The following is a 17505-nucleotide window of genomic DNA, read 5'->3' as shown; positions in this document are numbered from 1 at the left end:
CCAGAGATGAAAACTGGGGAAGGTTTATATATCGCCAGGCATGAAAGTGTATCTTTAACTGGTGTCATATTTTTAAAAGTTTAAAAGCCAAAATTACATATTTGGTAGAAGAACCATATTAGTTTTCACTCTAGACCATTTTACTTACATGTTTTTTCGTCTTTAATGATAACTTATAATATTATAGAATACAGGAGAGCTCAGGTTCTCAACTGGCTCAGCCATGTTAATATTGTTATTATTATCCACTCTGTATCTGTGTTTTTCTGGCTAAATAAACTGTTTCAATTCAATTCAACTTATTTTTAGGTCTTTTGCTTATCACAAGTTTTAACTCTGTTATGAATTATGATACTCTGGTTGTTCTTCAAATGCAGGTATGAAGATATGGCATTTTACATACAGCGGAGGATGAAGGAACTGCGTGGGGTGTGAACCTGGCAGGAGTTACTTGGGTGTGCCTGGAGAAGTGAATCTGCAGTGGATACTCACAGTGAGAGCAAATATATTTTGGTATATATTATGGGAAGAGTTGGAATGATCTGACATTGAGAGATAGAGGAACTGTGGAAACTTAGGTGTAGAGGGAAACACCACTTGATTAGGTTAAGAATAGTCTTTTTATTGGTAGACCAAGAGGCTCTCTTTTATATATGTATGGAGATGCTTGTTAATGAGTTTGTTTTTTAGTAAGTCTCCATTATATGCACATATCTATTTTTATTTCTTATGTATAATAATTCTCCTTGACATGTGAAGTAGGAGGAGAAGGTTTTAATCAGTACAGGAAATGGTTATTATGATCAGTGGGCTCATTTTCAAGACGGAGGAACAAAATTTACATTCCAGAGGCATTTTTTGAGTTTTCTGATTCAGGTAGAATATATCCAAAGGCTAAATCCAAAGGCTTTACTGAACTGTAGATTATGTGTGGTGGTGAGTTTCTGCATACTTCAAGGGGCCAGTAATAGGAAATTAAATCTTCCATGCCTTATTTCTAATCCCTTTAAGATTATATTGCTCAAAAACTTTTGATTAGTCACTCGAAGACTAACCTGAGGCATTGTGTGACCTTAAGTTTCATAGCCCCGACATGTGAGTTGTAAACCCAGCATAGCACATAAAATATAATGATTCATGTAAAAATAAAAAGAATCTTACAGATAACTTAAACGTTACTGGACACACTTGCTGTGACCTGAGTGTAGAACTTCAATGAGTTAATTTAAAGCCACAACATTAAATCCTGGGCACTGTTTTTATGAGTTACCTCAGACTCTCGAGTACACACCAGCCCTTACGTGATCTGGGACCTACGTACTGAGGAGCCGTGTGTTGGAGTGTCCATGCTTCCTATTGTGTACAGGCGGTCACCAGGGAAGGTCAAGCAATAAGAGGTTGATTGAATGATGTGAACTTTAGTTAACCAGGTGAAAGTGAAGTTGAGTTAGGTTCAGTAAGAAGTGGTGATATTATGTGGAATGTAATGTAATGTATGAGGAAATATGTTGTAACATTTTCCTCTACTGTATCATAAGGTAATTATGAAAAATGCAGGTCTAAGATAATGCATAGGAATATATAGTGTCTTAAAAGTTTGTAAATTATAATATATGATTATTTTTAATGGTGTTTAGGTGCTTTTACAGAAATCTTAAGGCTGTATAAATGTTTGTGAGAAATGGAAACACAAAACAAAAAGAAGCAATTGGCTGTACTTATAGTGTAAGTTGGCAATATTGGAATAGATAAAGTACATTCACCTTCCTGAGACTTGAGGTACATCTATTAAAGCTGAATTAATAGTTACCAGTTTCTTGACTCAGTACAGATAGTTATTAGATATTACCATCAGGCAGAGTTCATGCACAACTAGATTTTAGATTATCCATACTTCCTCACCGATGATCTATTCCCGATTTTTCCCCCAAAGAATAATGTACTAATTCATCCAAAAGCTCTTAATATATGGGACCAATTATACCCTCCCTTTAAACACTCAACTGATGTCATCTCAATCATGTGGTCATTTACCCCAGGGTAGTGTTCCAGTCATGGCCGGTATATCTTGGGTCAGTGAACACAGTGCCTTGGCTGTGAGTAGTTCAGTTTCAGTATGAAGGTGACATGGTGGCTTGTTTGCTTTAAAACTGTAATAAGTAGTTTTGGGGAATGTTGCATTTTGCTGGTGACAATGAACAGCAGAAGATAAAACATGTGAAAGTGTGGGCCATTTACAGTTGGTACCTTAACTCACTACCAGCCTGCAGGTGCTGATGTCCAGTGTTTCAGAATAAAACAAGATGAGGACTGGATGTGGGTTTAAGATTTCATACATAAAGTGTGGTGTGACTAGAAACTATGTGGCATGTATTTTCCAAGCTTGTTATCCTTCACTGCTTCTCTAGAGGGAGCTATTGAGATGGCAGAGTCTGAATGTGTCCAACTTTCTGAACACATTTAATTTGAACTGGTAACAAAGGATTTTAACCCAAATTGGAGTATAGGTTTATCACAGTAGTCTCTGATAAGTTAAGTGCTAGATGTGTGGGACAAAACGTGTAGTATGTTGAAAGGCTAATTTATCTCTTATTATAGTTCTTGTAGACGGAAAGGGAGGATTGAGCCCAAAAAGTAGCTTGAAGATTTTGATATACCTGACAGAATGAGGCTCTTTACTCACTGATTGTGCCTGGTTTCTCTGCTGCTGTTATGTATGTATTATAACTTTCATTTGAGCGATCAAAGGTTAATTTTTGTTCACTGTTGTAAACCCTTTACCACTATAGCATATAGAAGCTGGCATACAGAGCACCAACTCTCTGCAGAAGCCATCATTTAGTCTTTCTGTAATCTTAGACAACACAATCCTCCAGCTGAACAATAGCTATCCCTCCCCCCCATGTAATAGATGCTCAAGTTAGATTACAGTATTTGATAGTCCTAGGTCCTTAGAACTTCCAATGCCTACAAGGATCTTTTGTAAGCTTATGGATTTTCAATATATATATATGCTTGTATGTCTTTAGATTTGGGTAGTTGGGCAGGATTTTGGATTTTATTATTATTTTTGTTTTTTGTACTTTGTTGACCCTTGGTCTCCCATATATGCAGCGCTGTAGCAAAAGCAATGTTAATATATTTCCTGCCTTTTTTTTCTTCATTTTGCCATATTTGTATTAAAGTGCCATTTATTGTGTGCCTCATATCAGATTTAGCTCTGTCATTCAGAGAATTTAGTTCACCCATTATTTTGTCACTTACTCCTTCATTTAACTAAACTTAATGTTCTTGCCATATATGCCTGTTTGTCCTAATTATACCACAGTACCATGTGATAGAACACCTTGCCTCATAGCCTCATACTATCTGAGTTTTCTCAAAGATATTGTTTTACCTACTTCTATGCTAAGTCTAAATTTCTCTGACACAAACGCTTAGTGATTGCTTTGCACATTGATAGCCACGTCAGTATACATACATTACTTTTATTTATTTTTTCCCAGCACATGTTAAGGTATTGTTCGATTTTCAGCCCATAATGTTCAGTATGTGGAGTTACAAGTATAATATTTGAGGAAGGGTCTGCCTGACAAGACTTGTATTGAATGTCAGGAAAAGATGTTTGGTTTGGATAAGGGATTGTCAACCTGTATGTATATATATATAAAACACTTTGGCTACATACAGTATATACATATAAGAGGAGCAAATTACCCTTGGTATGGTCTCATTACCCACATGGATACTTACTGAAGCTAATGTTTTAGAAGTGGGTAAGATGTCAAGAGTATAACAGAACTGTAGTGGTGTGTAAATTTCTCAGTACCATACAGACATTAAGGGAGGAAAATTGAAAAAGATAGGTTGTAGTTATTAATGCGGGGTGTTGCTGGTGTGGAAGTGCATGTCATAGTACAAAATGAAGTGCTAACCTTTGAAGGAACAAGTGAAAATAATATGTATACCTAACATGACCTGACTTGAGTCCTGACCTAACCTAACCTAACCTGAGTCCTGACCTAACCTGAGTCCTGACCAAACATAACCTGATCTAACCTAACCTAGCCTAACTTTATCTTTGAAAAAACAAGAGGAAGTAATATGTATAGATCACAACCTTACTTTACCTGACCTAATCTACCAGAAAATACAAAGAGCCTTATTAGCAGTCACAATACATAGAGGACACAGTAATAGTGTGTGAGAAGTGAGAGAGTTATGCAGGGATGAAGCTCCATGTGATTCATTGTTGCCTTGATGTGCTCTGATACTTAACTCAGTAATGGTGGAGTATTTTACTGTTACACAGAAACTTTCATAGTATTATGGTAGACATGTAAAAGAGTGAAGTTGGATGCAAGAGTTTGTTGAGGTTGTTGTGGTTCTGCTTCAGCTGCTTTTCTTTTATATCTGCCATGGTTTTATTTTATGGCGATGTTTGTAGACTGTCGTATGCTAGCAGTTTTGGTTTCTTTCCATTAATCTTAGTTTTCTTTTGACAGATTCCAATTGTATTTGTTGAAGAATGTTAGTCATTGGAAAATAATGGTCAACTTCACTTCTAATTTAATTTTACACACACAAAGGCACTTTAGTTTTTCCCTGACTGGTAACTGGTACAATACCTAATGGTCCTGCAGATAGAACAAAATTTGGGAGTAGGACTGTGAAGATAAACAATTATTTTCTGTATTCTATCCTCTACAGTCCTGTAGTCATATAATCAGTTGACATCTACTCCAGTATACAGTAGATAATTTATATGTTGTTTTAACCAGAGAATTTCAGGACTTGATTCCACAAGACCCTGAGTGATGAGTTAATTAAGTGAAAAATGGAATAATTTATGACCATAAATATTGGCCTGATGTGTTATCAGGTAATCCATACATTCAATTACCCAAAATATTGCTAGCCAGAATCTTCTTTGCAATATTGGATTATTGTGTAGGTGTTGATACTTGTGTATACAGTATGTTTGATCTGATGAGTTAAGGTCCACAGACTGAAGATGTGTATGATGTACAAGTATGGCTGGTTTTATTATTAATCATCTTTCATTTATCTCGGTGTTTGAGCACAAATTTTGGTTAATATTCTATATGATGATAATAGAGATTGTTAACCACGTCTTAAAAAGACATTCTCATTGTCTTTCAGCCAAATGTCAAGTGTATGTCTTTTTTAAGTGTCCAGTAAGTGGTCCCTCAGTTAACGAACACAATTCGTTCCAGAAGGTCGTTCGTTAACCAAAAATTTCGTTAAACGAATCCATTGTTTCAATTGGATATTGGGTAATTGGTTCCAGCTCACCGAAAAGTACATACAAAGTAAAAAAAAAAATAATGCAGTGAAGTACACTTACTTTGAGGTGTGTATGTAGAAGGCTCCTGGTTGATGATGATGATGGGAATTAGAATGGGGGTGGAGGAGAAGGGAGAAGAGAAGGCATTGGGGGTGGAGGAGAAATCACCTTTCAGGGAACCATGCTTGATGCAGTCATTTCACCAATAAAATTTTAAGTTCACTATGTGTAATTCAAGATTATTTTCTTTAAATCAACACTGCACTGCGCTATATATTATCAATATGTTAACTAAAGTTCAGAATTACTAATAATTTTAATAAAAATGCAAAAATATTCAAGACACCAACAAAATAGATGCCCTCTTCACTGTTATCAAAGTCTCAACTGACGCCTTGTAACCGACTCGCGCATCTGATGGGCGCACAACAAACTAGTTCCCTGTACTGCGTATATATTATCAATATGTTAAATTAATGTTAAAATGACTAATAATTTTAACATGGAAAATGCAAAAATATTAAAGAGCATAACTTTCTTGATATTTACTCCACTGGAAACGAATGTAAACATATGTTTGTATCTAGTTCCCTGTACTGCATATATTATCAATATGTTAAATAAATGTTAAAATGACTAAAAATTTTAATATAAAACATGCAAAAATATTAAATAGCACAACTTATTGATATTTACTCCATTGGAAACGAATGTAAACAGAACAGATTACTGAATTGGCAGAATAGCCCATCAGCTGATGCTCACAACAAAACATGATTTTCATTAATCGAATTTTTGTTCGTTAACCGAATTGAAGATTCTTATGGAAGGTAATTCGTTAACCATTCGTTAACCGAGGGACCACTGTACTGTGTTGATGTTTAGGAGAAATTTATGTAATTGCATTGTGCTGTAGTTAATGTATCCTTGTACATTATGCAGTCATGGTTCAGCAGTGTTTACCCAAATTTGTAAACTTGCTGTATGCAATAGGTAATTTAGTGAGAATTTTGGAATACTGTCATTAATTGAATATTCTTATATCTTTCCCAACTGTTGTCTTCCTGATGTGTTGTGTTCTTAATGTATCTTGGAGTGTAAAGTGATAAGCACAAATTCAAACTAAGGGTCACATCATAGTTATTGTTCTGTAATGTGTCTCATAACCCTCCAGCATTAACTTGTCCTGGGTTGAAAGATTTTTAATGTGTTGATCTTCTTCTAGATTAAATTAAACTCTTTTTGTAAGAAAACTCTTGTGCTCAATATAGAATTTATTTGTGGCTTCAGGTGAGTTTGTCTTAAAATTTGTTGGTGATGCTCAAAGGGGATGAATTATCTTATTTTAATATTTCATCTGAATTTATTTATATGGAAGTTAAGGCTTCTGTGTGTGTGTATTTAATTATCTCTTCATCAGCTGTACTCTGTTCCTGTTTTAATATACAGGAACAGCTGTTGGATTATGATAACCTCATATTAATGAAAAACTGATAAATTCATTGCAGACAACTTTATATTCTTATTAAAGTGTCCAAAATTAAGACCACATATCTCTTGAGCACTTTTCTCACATATCAACAGAACCATTCTGATAATTTGTATCAGGCGTTAAAAGGTGTCCCTTGTTGTTGATGGGATGACCTTGATAACATTGAGAGAATTTAGATGAAAGCTTATTGAGGAATATGGCAGACCTGTGTTATAATTTGTAGTAATGTGGGAGATTGCAGTGGTCATTCAATATACATGTAAGTATCTTAGGAAAATTATGACATGAAATCTATTCCTGTGTTACTGTTACAATTGTTTAATACAGTAATGTGAAATTGAAGGTTCAGATGGGGTACTGTAATTGTAACATTGTTATGTTTCCTCAAAGAAAGGAGAGAAATCACCAAGTCTATCCCACATGATACTTGGTTATACAGTACTGTAAGTACATTTTGATTGTTAAAGAAACTACATCAAGTGCTTCAAAAGTACAGTACTCGACTATACTGGATATTCATTACACTGCACCCTGCACAAAGGCCATGAAAAATATGCCTCGTAATTAATGTTAATCTGTAACTTTCAGTAATTGCAATTTCCAGTATGCTATTAGTGTTTGCTTATCAGTTTTCCTGGCTAAAATAGTTCAAGCTAAATATGTAAATCAATAGTTAATTTTGATTAAATAATTATAATAATAGTTAGTAGGAAGCCCATGAAAGTAAGCTGACTATAAAATGTTTCCCACTACACAATACCTGTACAGTAATCATATTGTACTGCCATATTAGCATGAGTTATACTGTTATATGGTACTGTAAAAGGTAGAGTGTACCGTACATTAATATGGTGTTCCTATTTCTGTTTGACCCATTATTTCTCTTCACATTCCACCAGAATTTGTTTTCTCTTATACAATATATTGTTGTATTCTCCCTCTAATCTACCTCTCTTTCTTTAATTAATTTTCTGCTATCATAAGGTTTTCCTCATTCATAGATTTGTGTTTTCTCTGTGCCATGATTATTTCTGATTCATAATTTATCCTCCATAGTAAATGTAGACTCATGACATCCCTTTACAAGCTATTAAATGGTACAGTATTTTCTCGATTTAACAAACTAATTCTAGCCACTCCTTTCCGCTAAATCGAACTTTCCATTATTTTTGCTCAATTTAGCAAAAATTGAGTGTGATTCTGTTAAATTCCATGCCAAATGCACCGCTTGGCGCTTGTGGTTTGTTTACATCTCAGTCTGTGTCCTGCCGCCACCGAGTGTGTTGTTCACTGCTACCTCTCGGTCAACTAACTACTGTCCTTAGACATCATGCCAAAAGTCTCTCAGACGTCTCAGAAAGGAAGTTGTGTTGGGGAGAAAGTTAAAAAAGTGCAACTGTCAATGGGATATAAGTTTGAAAATTATGGAAAAAATTTAGAACAAACACCGAACCCCCTAGTTTAAGGTAAGCCATGAATAATGTTTCAATGTACAGTCTGCCACAGGAATAAGTATACACACTGTAGCTGTAAGGTCTGAAAATGGTCTGGTAACGTTGACACTGCGCATCCAGACGCATGATGAAACTCAGCTCCCCCCCATCTGTTATCTCTAACTATTTTTTGTTTCCTCTTCATTATTCTTCTATTTACTCCTCTTCCTTCCTTTACTAATCCAAACATCAGTAAAAAAAAGTAGGGTAAGAGAAAAAGTGGGGGAGGAGGAGGAGGAGGGAGCTGTACGATAACTGCAATCCCATTCGGCAACAAGTTTATTACCATTGGATACAATATATTACTTATAATATAAACACAAGACACTAGTAAAACATTCACAACAAATGTATTTATAACATATATGTCGGAATAAAACATAAATTACAGGTCATTTTGTAATTTTGTCTTCTGTTCAGGACAGTGTTACCAGATATTTTGACTCAAACACGAACCGTAGGTGTATACTTATTCTTGAGGCCGACTGTACATATCATGCGTCTGAGGTGTCTCCGTGGGTGTGAGCATATTAACGAAATTAATCTCAATTTAGCGAACTGGTTCACTAAATCGAGTGGAAAATAGCGGAAAAAATTCCTTCCGCTAAATCGAGAGTTCCTTATATCGGATTCCGTTAAATCTTAACCCTTTTGCCCTGGGCTAGGGTGACGCTGGCCGTATCCCCCACGCAGGGTAAATCGAGAAAAATTTAACTTTTCCAAAAATAATTTTTAATCTTTTTAAATGATAAAACAATAAAAAAAGTAAGAAAAACTATATATTGACCCTCTAGAAACTCTCCTGGGGCAGCAGTGGCGAGGGAGATAAGGAGACAGTATCGTTTTGACAGCTGGCGCTCGTGGTCACTACGCACTTAGCATTTTCTGCTTGCCTATGTGTCTGGGATGGCCAGTAATGCATATATTTACTGATAATAATGCGTCCTTATTTCCTATAAATAATTAATTTAGAATATTTTATTTGCATTTTTCATAAAAAGTGTTTGGCAACACACATGCAGTCTGTCGCCAGGCTGTATGGCTGTCTTTGTGTTTGGTAGAGCAAGTAATTCATAACATAATTTTTGGAATAATAATTCCACAAATAAATACATTGATAACATAATCATAGCATTGTTTTCCAGTACTGTACTGTAATACTAAACTACAATACAACTACACTACTTTTAGCAATACAGTACGTATTACTTTGATACAACATGATAAAATGGACAAACAATGAAAATGAAACAAAGAAAAGTAGGTAATTATGTTCAGGAAGCTTCCCTGTGGCCGAGTGTGTGGCGTGACATGCAAATAGTCACACTGGAACTTGATAACCCACGCTGGGCATTCAAACAGTGGTGGGAAAAGGCGAGCATTCTGGAACATCACCCGGGGCGTAAGGGTTAAGGCTGGGCACATTACATCAATCATTCACTATGTAGATATATATTTGATGAAAACAATGGAAAATTGACTCCACAATGAATGTACCAGACCATCACTTAGGGGTGATTCTTATATGGTATTTGACAGTTAGCCTCTTGAGTGTTTGGAGTCGGTTATTGAGGAACTTTCCACCTTGTCTTGACTTTTTTAGGTATCTTGGACTTCCTTTTTAAATACACTAAAGCCTCCCTAATTTGGCTTCCACTAATATGAATTACCGGCTAATTCTTTTAGTTTTTGTATGGGTGAAATGACCAAAATTTTGGAATAATTTTGGTCATTTTTATGGATTATTTGAAGTTTGTACAAAATCTACCCATACAGTCTAAGTGGGGTCAGTAGGTTGGGCCAGGCAGTTTCCCTTTGTGTAGACCTACTAGGGTACCAATTTGTTTACAGAAATGTACTTTTTGTATACTTACCTTTTACTAATACAAATACAGTATTGTTTTTTTTATTCCATTTATAGTGATATATCATTACAGTACAGCTAATATTTACTATTAGTGCTGGTACATTGGTACTGCCTAGGCCTACAATGAAAGCAGTAGTTCGCTGTGCAGGTGTATGCAGTATGTAAATATATGAGGGGCAGATCTTTAATATAAAAAGGGTGGGGGTCTAAGAAGATGTGGGTGAGGGAACATGGTGAGCCCACCCAGCTGGGGGGCGTGCGCTTAAGCCCCCCAGAAATATTTTGAAATCTGACCAATATTATGGGCATTTTGAAGCCATCTGCACTTGATATTAAGAGATATTCTGAAGTCAGTAGTAATTACTCTTTAATATACAAGAACACCTGAGTACAATACTGCATTAAAGAAAACATTGGAATTATATAATGAAAAGGAGGGTCAGGACTCCCTGGACCCACCCCTGAATATTAGTGTTATCATAACTTCATATGCTTTAGTTGTATGTTAAAGGGTATGTGATTTTCTCTCACCATTAGGGTCTTACACAGTACAATCTTTACTTTTTTATGTCATGAGCCCACAAAGAGACACGAACATTACGTCATAAAATCTGGTTGTACGTATACATAAATACCATTAATGTTAGCAGTCCACTTGTACTGTTTGTATGTTATTCAAAATAATGTTTCAATAATACTGACTGTAACAGCTATTGGACCTAATGTTAGTACATAAATTACACACGGCACAAAGAGAGTAATTGACCACACTCTGGCTAAATCATATTCTACGGGTAATTCGAATGGGGTAGAGCCTTAAGAATGTCGAATTAGCGAAGTTAAAGTGTACATTGTTGCTATACTGAGAAGTTTCATTCTAGTAAACATAATGTTGTATCACTGAATTTTCTGATGAAAAAGCAAACACAATGTTGTATCTTAAAGTTTCATACAAACAAACATGATGTTGTATCTTGGAGTTTTTTGTAAGAAAAACATTTTATCTGAAAGTTTCATGCAAGTAAAATTTTGTATGTTTGAGTTACTGTAAGTGCAAGAAAACAAAGTACATCTATTGTTTTTTAGGATTTTATATATGAAAGCACATTCTTGTATATAAATTCCAAGGAAAAAATCTCGTAATAGCTTCTTGTAAGGAAACACAGTGTGGTAACTTCAGACACTCTTGCTTTATTTTAGAATTATGTGAGTTACATTCAAGCAGATACAGTACTGTATGTTCTTAAGTTGGTTAGAGCTACAGTATACAGTATTTTCTTGATTTAACAAACTAATTCAAGCCACCCCTTTCCATTAAATAAAAATTTCCGTTAAGTTGAACTTCCCGTTATTTTTGCTCGATTGAGCAAACTAGTTCACTAAATTGAGTGTGTTTCCATTAAATTCTGCACCAAATGTGCTGCTTGGTGCTTGGATTGTGTTTACATCCACTCAGTCTGTGTTAGAGGCGCATCATTTCAGATTTTGCTTGGGTGGGGGGCAACACCATTACAAGCAAAGAGTAGGGGGTCAAAATCCTGCTCCATTGTATTTGCCGTTGATCTTGCAAACCTTTGACGTGGTGACTGCATAAATAAATCCAAAATTGCTTTTGAATATTATTAAGAAAAGAATAACAGACCAGCAAAGCAAACCTTTCTTTACCAACATCTTGACTACAACTCTTGAATTATTGACCAAATAATTGTATCGGCTAATATATTGATGAAAAAATTGTGAAAAAGTCATCAGTGAACAAATCAGAATATTCAGAATAGGATACATCTTTGACATACTCAGTCTACATCTAGTGGCTATTAACAGTCGAGCAAAATCATCAGCCAGTTCTTCCGTATCGAATGATGTAACCATTTTCTGTACATTAGTCATTAAAAGAAGACTGGAAAGGCGGTCATCACTCGTTCTCGGGTAATCTTTCATGTGTTTTAAAATGAAAAAATGTTCATTGCCCACAGAGGTAACCAGAATGGCCAATAGTATTCGTAACAAATTGAGTACTTCAGGGAAAAGCAATCAGTAAAGCATTTAGATTCTGGTACACATCAAATAGTTCATCAGGCTTCTTCTGATCTAAGAACACCTTCGCAGAATGCATTTGTGAAGATAACATAACCAAATCAATGTGCACTCTGCAATGTTTAAAAAACAAAGCGAGCTTTTCTTCATCAAGGAAATGTTTAGATTGAACATCAAAAGAGGAGATGGGCTGCAGAAGATCAATGTTACTGCTAAACCTCCGATCATATTCAGCTGTGCACTTGCCAGTTACTGAGAAGTACAACTCTGACTTCATTTGGTCTTTTAAGCTGCTTCTCCGAACATTCTCTAGATGTTTTGAACGCTTCCCAAGGATGCTGTTTGACAGATAATCTATCAAAGTATTTGATATTCGTTGCACTCTTTTGCTACGAGCTGATCCTTCATGCTATTGAGTGTTTGCCTCTGGAACAACTATGCCGAGTTTGGTTGCAAACTCCTCTGCTTCCTCATACTGTTGATCTTATTCACTATCAAATCTCATTTTAACAAAGTTTGCTTTCGTGGCTGTAATGAGATCCACACTGTGTGGCTGCTCGCAATATGACTTACTTCCTTGCTGCTAATCAGTTTATAAATGGTAGGTAATGGGAACGATGAAAATCCATGAATACTCATCATTTTGTTTAATTGTGCAAGGTAAAAGTACCATTGAGATGTTCTTTCCAAATTCTGTAGATGAAAAAGGAATATAATTAAAATTTTCCTTGGAGAACAAGACAGCCCTTGGGAGGGGTAAGCCAGGTCTTGGGGAGTGTTCCCCTGGTCTGTGTCCTACTGCCACTGCATTATGTTCACTGCTACCCCTTGGGCTACATCTCGGTCAACTAAACTACTATGCTTAGACATTATGCAGAAAGTCTCTCAGAAGTCTCGGAAAAGAAGTGCAGCTATCTATTGGAAAAAGGTCTGGAAATTATAGTAAAAATTGAAAACAAACACCAAACCCCCTAGTTTAATTAAGATAAGCCACTAGTAATGTTTCTATGTACAGTGCAATCGAAGACAAAAGTCGTGTCGCAGGTTTTGTCCGAAGATTAAATATAATTCGTGAAACATAACGAGAGCCCCGGGCCTACCACAAGGCAGAGCGCACCAAATGTTTAGCCCTTCTGCATATGATTTCACCAAATTTTATGACACGACTTTTGTCTTTCATTGTACATGTCATGTGTCTGAGGTGTCTCCATAGGTGTGAGTGTATTTTCAGAATTAATCTTGATTTAGCTAACTAGTTCACTAAATTGAGCGAAAAATAATGGGACAAATTCCTTCCGGTAAATTGAGAGTTTGTTATAGTATTGAATTCTGTTACATCGAGAGTATACTGTATTTAGTAACTGTGGTGCAGTGTGAGAGTCGAGGTTCTTTCTATCTTATGACCGGTGCAAGAAGGATGAGGCGAGTACATTGCCTTGGCTTCACATTGTAGTGCAACTTTATCTGGTTCATCCAGTGTCTTACTGCTATTGCTCATTCAGCAATTGAGATGCAAAACTATTTGAAGCACAATGAATGTTTTGATCGTTGTAATTTAGTACCTTAAGAGTAGTATATTTGTTTAGTCTACACCAGCTGGTTTGCTTTGAGAAACTGGAAGTAATTTAAACATAAAGTAAATGCTTGTGACTTATTGAACATTGCACATTTCCAATCTCATGCATGAACTGCTTTGCTTTTTTTTGTAAGTTTTAAACAATTCACATGTGATTTGCACAATACAAAAAAAGTTTAACCTTCAGGGGCAGTCATTCTTTTTCTAGACCAAAAGACAAGTTCATATCTCAACTTTTATTGGTCTTAGGGGATTATTTTCATGTTTTTTATGTAAACTTTCTGACCCAATTATTCCCAGCAGTGACTTGGGTTAGATGCAAAGAATCCGCAAGGTGGATGAAAAGTTCTTGTGGGTCCATCCGGCTAGCGCAAGTAAAGAATGTAATTTTACATCACTCCATTTTCTCTCCCCTGCATATAAGAAATGGAGTGAGTGAAACCATATCTTCCATTTAATTAAAAGTTATTAGACATGTTATAGTGTATTAGGGACTGACTGCACTTACAGGATTATTACTTAGTAGTTTTTGATACATGTGATGTCTCAGATTCCTTGACCATTATGGACACAAATGCTCAAGTTTGATCTTAATGTAAAACCTGACTTTCTTTTTTAGAGGAGTTATGTGTTAGAGTTTACACATGAATTTAAGTGTGTTCAGTGAGAGGTACTTATAATACAAAAATCTCTTGGGGAAATACTCATGTCAATACATGTTACTAATTGTCTCTTATAAATTATCTAGAAATGTTCTGTGTACGTATAATATTTTAAAAGTTTTATCGGTGCGTGTTAGTCAGAAGTGTGTCTGTTATCCCTAAAGTACTTTCATGAACTTTAACCAAACATTATCTTATTCCAAATTTTAGATTTTTAAAGACTTAGTTACACAATCAAAGTATACTTATGTAAAGTTATTGTATCTTTAAGTTTATTTACAGAAATATTAAAAAAAAATATATATATACAGTATATATATATATACAGTATATATATATGTTACATTGTTTTATGGTTTATAAGTGAACTGTGTATGATTCATATTTTAATTATTTTTACTATTCTTTTCTTACTTAATATTTTCTGTAAGTGTAAATCTACACTAATATGCATGATATGAATAAAGTAGGCAGCTGTAGTAATATATTCATCTCCTGTGTAGTGCCCATTATCTTGGGCATATGTTAAAGAAAATTGAAAGTTATGTTAGAGAAAATGGGAATTATTTTTATAGAAAACATGAGTATTATGTTAAAGAAAACATTCTTTTTATAGAAAATTGGAAAAATGTGTTAAAGAACATTTTATTTTTTGTTGAAGAAAAGCCTTTTTTTTCTTCTAAAACCAGTTTTTGTAACATAGTCCAGAATGCGACGTCTAGCTTCATACCTAGCAATAACTCGCCAGGCCAACATACAGGCAATTAAAACATCTAATAATTACTTAATAAGTAATACAGGTATTAGGAGGACACGTTGCTACCTGGCATTTAATTGCAATTCTCAAAACCCCCTCCTGCTCCCTCCATCACACACTGCCACCATCATCTTCTTGCCTGGCGAATTGGCTGTAAAAACGCTCAAAGAAGGCTCCGCTAATTTGTGTTAAAGGAGAAAATTATGTTAACTCAGGCATCCCCCAGGTGACCTGAGGCTTCCCCTGGTGACCTCAGGCTTTCCCTGGTAGCTTCAAAAAGTACAATAAGAGCCCTATTAGTCTAGTGGTCAAAGCTAGAAAGTGGTCTTGTACCCCTCCCCCCCCATTTAGAGCAGTAAAACAACTGGTAATTTTTTCACTGGCAGGACTATTTTCTGTGACCATTCGTGTGACCCTCCTTAGTGTCATCAGTAACTGGCTATCATCTGTAAATGATAGATAAAACAGCATTTTGGCTGTATCACTGATACATGACATTGAATTCAAGTAGTCTTGCAGTATGAGCCTGCTTTGGTACCCCCAGCTCTATTCAATGATTATGGCTCAATGCAAAAAAAAATTCCAAAGCTCCTCTAGCAAAGATGATGGAAGCTGTTTGTGATGAAAATCACACAGACAAAAGTTCCTGGTGAAAAGAAAACCACTGCCTACATTTATGATGGAATATTGATACTCCAATCTCTAAATGAATCACTGTTCAAGGCTTTTGATGACCTTTCTGAAAAGGTACTGAAAAAGATCCTGCACATCCTGGAAGACAATCAAGGCAGAGGTGTTGGTGGTATTGCACGCACTCGTCAAGTAACTGGCTCACGTAATGTCCCAAATAACCATCTTTTCTTGATAGGACCTGCCAACAAAACTGTCCTTGCTGCCTTTATCAGTGATTCTGTCATAACCAAGGCTATGTCTCAGCTTAGAAAGGATAAATCCATCATTTATGCAGGAGGCTTTGCCAGTGTGGAGCCTGTGAGGTCCTGCTGGAACATCTTTTCTCTACACATGCAGAAGCAGACACTTGTATTGTGCTGCATGCCAATGACTGCAAAAACCCATTACAGGACTGTGGTGTGCTGTGATGACACACATCTAATTATCTTACTGCATTACTACTGTATAGCAAGGGGGTTCTCCTGAAGCAAATACAGTATATGTATGCTGGCCACTTGGAAAAATCCATCGCACGAAAGTGGTACATACTTGTGCATACTATTGTGGAAGAACTTGACTAACAGGTATTAATGTGCCTCCCTGCTGTATATGCCCTCACTGGTTGTGACAGTACCAGTGCATTTTTCAATAATTGGAAATGTATTGCATTCAGAGCTCTGACTAACCACATAGACATGGTGTCAGAGTGCTCTGAATTTGGTTTGTCACTGTCACCAACCTGATCATATAATGTTGCACAATTTCTTGTGCTCCACCTGTATGGGCCAAAAGGAAACCAGTGCAACACGCTAGATGAACCGAAAAATGCTTTCAAGCAACACTTCTCCAGAGCTGTGCTGCCGACATCAGTCTGGTGTCAAGTCACAAAGTAAAACCAAAGATAGGCTGGATAAAGACTATAGAGGGACTTGTAAAACCTCTTAAGTTTGACCAGGAATGTGCACCATTACAGGTTCATAACCTCACTGTAGTGACAAAGACTGTCTTGTCTGAAGGAAATGTTCTTGTCTGCTGGCAGTCTGCCTTGCATTGAACAATGTGTTTGTGATACATGTAGAAGCCCAAACAGCCCACAAGATTCTTATGATTCTGTTTCTGTTGATGATACTGAAGTCTCTGTCTACGATGTCATCTTGAATGATGTACCTTACTAAACATGTGTTGGGTTTTACTGTTACAAATATGGTTGTCTGTTTTTCTAATTTATCTTTTCCATTTTATCAAGTACGTGTTCCCAATTTTAATTTTGACATTTTCGTACCTAATAATGTGTGTGATTTAAATGCAGTCTTGAAATAGGTCAAAGCAATGAAAAACCTACATTGTAGTTGTAACAAATCTTTAGAAGAAATATAGTTCATACTTTGTCAAGTTTATAATTACTGTATATGATGTTCAGAGGGTTTTGTTGATGAGAAAATGCTAAAATTTATTGACATCCACATAAAACTTGTGGATAATGTTCAGTATATTGTCTGTTTGTATAGTACATACTTCAACTTTACTAGCAATGTCATATGGGATGGTTCTAATAGTGGGCTTGTGGAATGGTCCTGCCAGTGAAATAAATCACCACAACCATCATTTTCCCACTTCTTATACTTAAACCTTAAAGAAAAA

General features: G+C 35.8%; 1 protein-coding gene across 1 annotated transcript in view; it reads left to right on the top strand.

Annotated features, from left to right (window-relative positions):
- Positions 1-3141, top strand: part of LOC121875100 (ras association domain-containing protein 2-like) — a 30402-nt gene extending 27261 nt beyond the window's left edge. Inside the window, exon 10 of the mRNA XM_042379445.1 lies at positions 378-3141. Coding sequence (XP_042235379.1) covers positions 378-435 — 58 coding nt within the window. The 3' untranslated portion in view covers positions 436-3141. The remainder of the gene's footprint in view (positions 1-377) is intronic.
- Positions 3142-17505: the final 14364 nt, after the last annotated feature.

Source organism: Homarus americanus, unplaced genomic scaffold (genome assembly GCF_018991925.1).
Source record: "Homarus americanus isolate GMGI-L3 unplaced genomic scaffold, GMGI_Hamer_2.0 scaffold36970, whole genome shotgun sequence".
Classification (NCBI taxonomy): Eukaryota; Metazoa; Arthropoda; class Malacostraca; order Decapoda; family Nephropidae; genus Homarus; species Homarus americanus.
This window is presented reverse-complemented; position numbering and strand designations above follow the sequence as displayed.